The sequence below is a fragment of the Limulus polyphemus genome, unplaced genomic scaffold, assembly GCF_000517525.1.
Source record: "Limulus polyphemus unplaced genomic scaffold, Limulus_polyphemus-2.1.2 Scaffold318, whole genome shotgun sequence".
NCBI classification, from domain to species: domain Eukaryota; kingdom Metazoa; phylum Arthropoda; class Merostomata; order Xiphosura; family Limulidae; genus Limulus; species Limulus polyphemus.
In genome coordinates, this window is record NW_013665928.1 from 587,363 (window position 1) to 593,686 (window position 6,324).

At 36.5% G+C, this 6,324-nt stretch overlaps 1 protein-coding gene across 3 annotated transcripts in view; it reads right to left on the minus strand.

Moving 5' to 3' along the window:
• The window catches only part of LOC106457339 (patj homolog), a 241,897-nt gene that overhangs the window by 213,553 nt on the left and 22,020 nt on the right, over window positions 1-6,324 (minus strand). For all 3 annotated transcript variants that reach the window (XM_022383220.1, XM_022383221.1, XM_022383219.1), the window contains exons 2-3: window positions 4,924-5,074; window positions 227-361 (exon numbers count right to left, since the gene is read on the minus strand). In XM_022383220.1, coding sequence (XP_022238928.1) covers window positions 227-361; window positions 4,924-4,929 — 141 coding nt within the window. In that variant the 5' untranslated portion in view covers window positions 4,930-5,074. The remainder of the gene's footprint in view (window positions 1-226; window positions 362-4,923; window positions 5,075-6,324) is intronic.

Consider the following 6,324-nt stretch of genomic DNA (forward strand, 5'->3'; position numbering starts at 1 on the left):
ATATATACATATGTGTGTGTGTGTGTGTGTGTGTGTGTGTGTGTGTGTGTACAGAGATGCATGATAAAGTCGTTTGCTTTATAAGGCGACTAGAAGTTGAATTTTGAATCTCATTTCGGTCTTATAAAATAACCATATTATTTAAAGTATGCGGCTTTTGTTACCTACTTCATTCTATAGTTCTTTGCACAAATTTAAACAAAATCAATATTAGACGTTTCCTTACCCTTTCTGCAATACCACCGGGAGTCAACGTTTTTACCACTACACCGGTACTACGTCCACCGATGATTCCAAACCCCAACCCCGAGCCATCATTCACCAGAGCTATCGCCTCCACCTGGGCCCATTCCGTATTCAGCTAAACCAGAAATAAGAATATTGAATACATTAAAGACTGCATTTTCAATCTTAAGCAATTGGACAAAAGCAGAGTAAGAGGCGGGAGAAGAAATGAAAAGATTAAGTGATTCGTGACATCATTCAGAAGTCAGTAAAGAAGCTTAAAGATGTAGAATCTAATTTTGCCATAGAAATAGAAGAAAAAAATGGTTAAGTAAACCAATTTCGTCGGTATTCCATCAGGCGGATGGTATCCTACTTTTTAAGACGTCTATAAGCATACTCTACGTAGAAGAGCAATAACTCAGAACCATGTCGCAGCATTTGAGTCATACACGCTTTACTAAACCTCGAATATAATCATTCTTCGTTAGTCCAGAAAAAAGGGGTGTTTGCCATCCACTTTCAAGTATATTCATGAAAAGTTCCCCCGACTTATGGAACACTCGTCAAACCATGACATCCTTTGAAGTTCACCAAAGTTTGATACTCATCCTCAATACAATTAGCAAATACCAGCTTGGACAATCACTTTCGTTGAATGTTATTAATACTGGAGTAATATTTTTGATGTTTGAAAATCTATGATGATATTAATAAATAACTTTAACGAAAATAATAAACTTATTTTGGATGCTGATGACACGTGTTAGTCATTTTCTGATGTACCGGTTAAAGTGGAAAATTGGTTTTGGCTTTCTGTCAGCTTTCAATTATTATTGACAATTTAGATTTTTTACAATAACCATCTTAATGTGACGTTGCTGTTTAATACAAAAACAAATTTATTACTTGTTTTCATATCCGTTAATTAGTGTGACACTCTTGAATGATGTAAAAACTAATAAACACTTGCCTTTAGTTTAATAACATTAAAAACACACAATACGATAGATAAAAACGTGTTGATTCTAATTAATAATGAAGGAAATAAAACAATCACTTCTTTTACCTATTTCTCGTGCCAGCGGTTCAGAAACTTGGGGGGGGGGGGCTCTGTAAATGTAGATATATTCTCTTTGAAATTTCCAAACAAAACAGTATTTTCAACAAGAATTCGATTTATTGCAATACATATTATTATACAACGTTGTTTATACTTGAATTTGTTTTTCAAAGACCAAATTGCAATAAAGAAAGATATCTCAGTAGGAACTATTTACAATCTACATTAAATCTTTAAGGGGGAGCTCAGCTACGGTGTCTAAGTTCTTGATAGGGGGGTCATCAACGATGTCTAAAGTATTGATGGGGGAGGGAGTCATCCACGATGTCTAAGGTATTGATGGGAGAAAACCCAAATGTTGGTCCTACGGTCCTACCTAGAAAGCTAGATACTCTCAAACACTCTTTCCCTATGAGAAAAAAAAGAGTATAAACTGCTTACCACATTTATCAATATCTATAGAATCCCACGAGAAAACATTCTATGTCGTCAACATGGCTGACCTAATAAGATTTGATATACTCCCTCCAAACTGCGGTTATCAGTATAGAAGGAACTACAGAACCAGCAAGATGAAGAACAAGTGGCTAATAGATGAGCTTTAGATGCTCAGCATAGAAGGAACCACAGAACCAACCAAGATGAAGAACAAGTGGCTGATAGACGAGCTTTAGATGCTCAGTGTAGAAGGAACCACAGAGCCTACCAAGATGAAGAACAAGTGGCTAATAGACGAGCTTTAGATGCTTCAGTATAGAAGGAACCACAGAGCCTACCAAGATGAAGAACAAGTGGCTAATAGATGAACTTTAGATGCTCAGTACAGAAGGAACCACAGAGCCAACCAAGATGAAGAACCAGTGGCTAATAGATGAACTTTAGATGCTCAGTACAGAAGGAACCACAGAACCAACTAAGATGAAGAACAAGTGGCTAATAGATGAACTTTAGATGCTCAGTACAGAAGGAACCACAGAGCCAGCCAAGATGAGGAACAAGTGGCTGATAGACGAGCTTTAGACGCTCAGTATAGAAAGACACGCCATCAAAATGAGAGACAAGAAACAGATAGGAGGAGACGAGTAAAGACAGTTGACAATAATACTTTTGCTGAAAATGAGTTAGAACAATACAATAGTGGAGATATGGATGTTATTTGTCAGTTTTTCAATTCGATCAACTTCATAGCTGAGAAACCAAGTGATGGAAGATTCAACAATTGTTGTCACAAAGTAAAAGTGATTTTGGCTCCAAGAAGTTATGTTCCAGAGTATTTAAAGAAAACAACAGATCCTACAACTCTGCTTTGTCTGTTGCATCGATGAGAGCTCAGACTGCAGATCCTACGAGACGTGATCTCTACTGTTTTAGATTTCTCGGCCAAATTTACTATCAAACAACTTATATGCATCCAAATGCAGGAGATCAAAGACAAGTTTGCTCAGTTATATGTAGTGTATTCAGAAGCAGTAAATGAGGAAAGAATGAACAATCGAGCAAATCAGAAATGTATTTTAGAAGTTAGTAACATTTAGACAGAATGATCAGACAGAATAATTTTTTTTGCTGCTTCTTATCAAACTTTGGGAAAAGTCGAGCGTCATGAAAAAGAGTTGGCGGTTATTTTGTAATAGAAGTTTACCACTGGTAAACATGGCATTCAGACGAAGTAGGAATGCGAATAGAAAAAGATGCAATCTGCCTACAGTTGACGAGGTTGCGATGAGTTTTTGGAATACTGATGGAAAACCATCCTTTGAAAGGGATTTTCGAGTCTACCCACGAGATCCTAACGCTCAGATGATTAATTTGAACATTGTGAGCCCGAACCTAGACCCAATGACTTATGCTCTGTTCTTCCCGTATGGGGAACCAGGCTGGCAACCACGTGTGCACATTAGTATGGAATGTCGAGAAAATGTGAAACGAACGAACATCAGCATGTTGCAGTATAAAGTTGCACAAACAGCAGTGAGAGTTTAACGCTATATTACACGGCGGCAAACTATTTCAACAATGGGCAGTTGATTCACATCTACAAGTTGAAGCAAATAACTTGCGTTTGGACATGAACGGTTGTATGTGGCATTAACAAGAACTAGAGATGAGGAAACTTCAAGATGTTTATTGATTTGATTAGAAAATAACTGTGATCAATGAATACTTGGACAAGGGTCGATGTTAGGAAGAGACACTCTTTAGGTAAAGGATTCTTTATTTGTACTTAAGCACAAAGCTGCACAATGGGCTATCTGTGCTCTGCCCACCACGGGTATCGCAGACATTCCGCTGTGCTAATGGGTGGCAGGTAAAGTAGATATTGCTCATGATAGGGTTGGGTTTCCCGAAGCTAGAAGACCCTTTATTTTTCTTATGGCTGTTTACGGGCGGCAAAATTGTGAATGCATATTTGAGGGTTAAAATTCGATAGGCTTTGGTTTCCCGTCATTTGTGACGGGCTTTTATACTAGTTCATAATAATAAATATACCTTAGGTAATATCCTTCATAACTTATACCTGTAAACCACGTTATTCACACAAGTCAACAGTTAAGCATTATAGTTTTAGAATCGTTTACTTTTTATTATTATACAAGTCGTACTAGTCACGTACCAATTAGTAAGCTCCTGTGGCACAACTGAAAATGTTTATGAATGTTTCAACAGATGGAGCCACGCCGTATAGAAACTTCTAACCAACTAAGCTCAAAATATCGCACAGAAATGTTAGGCTAACGTAAATAATTTCTTTTTCTTTAAAAATTGTCTATTTTATATATTTATTTTGAATTACATAAAAAACTCTCGATCTTCTAGTCAATAATATTCTATTCAATTAACACAACACCATAAAAATATGGAAATTAATAATTAGAACTGAATTATAAAATATTTCTTAAACGATTATTATTGTAAAAAAATTAAGCTTATTAGACAATAAGGTGATGTTGTTTTTTATTGAGATAATGTTATAATACTGAACCATAAAGATGAGTTAAGTAGGCATCTTTAAATGTACATAAGAGCAGTATTGTACAATTATTAAATAATGTTATCGTGTACGAATAGTTTACAATAAGACAAAGTGGTAATTACCTTCTCTTATCCAACAGCGATATTTTGTGTTACTTCTACCCTGTTACCCCCAGTAGCGGACTTGCAACGCTAGAAACCGGGTTTCGATACACGTGGTGGACAGAGCACAGATAGCCAATTTGGTAGCTTTGTGTTTAACTTCAAATAAACAAAATCTACCCTGTTGTGTATCTTCAATACAAGATGGCGCCACATTAATTATGAACTTGAACCATTACATTAGGACGAATGCTTGTTAAAAAAAAAAGTATTTAAACAAATTACACAACATTATTTCAACATATTTACTCATATTTAGAAATTGTGTAGTTTATCAGCATTAGAAAAATGTAATACGATTGCAAACGAGAAAAATTATCAAACTTTGAGTTGGTTTATTTCAGTTGCAGTTGGTGTTAAAATCCAGCAATCCTTTCAAATTCAGCAATTACTTGAAATGCAAGTTAGTCTAACAGATAATACTGACTATATTTTAAACGATACGCACCCAAAGTATGCTATGTTGAAATTAAAATAATCAATGGTTCTTATTTACTTACCACCATATTATAATCGATTGATATCAGTCAACTTAGAGGTGTGTTACCTATTGTTCTTCTTACAGCCTGATGTCGGTGATGTGAATTTTTGTTGGCCAAAAGTTGGTCGTTAATGAAGAGTGCCTCTTTTCCATCCTTAAGCTTGCCATCCCTGAAATCAGAAAATGGCATTTTGCGATTCAAATTCCGTTTATCACCTAAAGCAAAAATACAAATGGCGCGCTTTAACTCTCGCATTAATAATAAATATGTTTTGTTGAATTTATCTAGAATGATGTTTTCTGAGACAGGGTTATTCGCGAAGATTTGTATGTCAACTGTAATGTGAAATATTCAATTTTATTAACGAATATTACCTCTATCAGTGCTTGAGTTGTAAAAAATTAACACGTGGAAGAGTCAGGTTTGATAACCAATTTGCGAACAGCAGTCTCATGCTGCACAAATCGCTTGAGTACTTTAACAACAGGAACGATTTGAAAAAGTTTCAAAATAACCACAGCAAGCTAATATGTTATGGTCAAACGTTATCCACAGTTTAAAGTCATACAACTGAAATATTGGGACAATGTAAAGTCACATTCAACCGTTCTCGTGACTCACCCTTTACTTACCTTTTAAATTTTATAACAAAAGCAAGTGTTTTGTTAAAACAACACTAACATCTTAGCCAGTCAACTAAGACTTTGAGAGATAAAAGAAGTTACATCAAATATTATCAATTTACCTTACATTCCCGTTCAAGGTATACTTCCTCAGGGACAAATCCCCAGATAGGTCAGAGGGAAGTTTAAGAAATTACAAAGCTAAATCTGGGGTTTGTTTCTCCGCGGTTGACAGAGCGCAAATAACCTGTTGTATGAGTTTACTCTATAACGGTGATTTTCAAAGAGTGGTCCACTGCTCACTAATATTCCGAAGGGTCCTCCAAGTGGTTCGCGGGCTGGTCCAAAATGTAAGCCATTGGCACGCAACACTAAGGCCGAGGCCATACAATAGAACAGAACAGGTGTGATAGGACCTGTAGGTGGTCCACGGAGTCTTTTGCCCAGCCGAAGTGGTCCGCTTACAACCCTAAAATCTGAGGTTCGATTCCTCGCTTAAATAAAAGAAGTATGCCCAAGAAAAATAATGAAATTATATCGTTTTTGCAATTTTTTTGTTGGTATATTACAAGGAGAGGCATGACAGTGACAGCCGTCGGTGTAAGTTTAGTAATGCTAGAAAACACTGACATCATCCTGGTGACAAAAAGTAAAACACAAATGGCATCACGTATCTCCATACATTACCGAGTAATAACACTTCTATACATAAGCCTCTGGCCCGGCATGGCCAGGTGGTTAGGGCGCTCGACTCGCAATCTGTGAGTCGCGGGTACGAATCCCCGTCACACCAAAA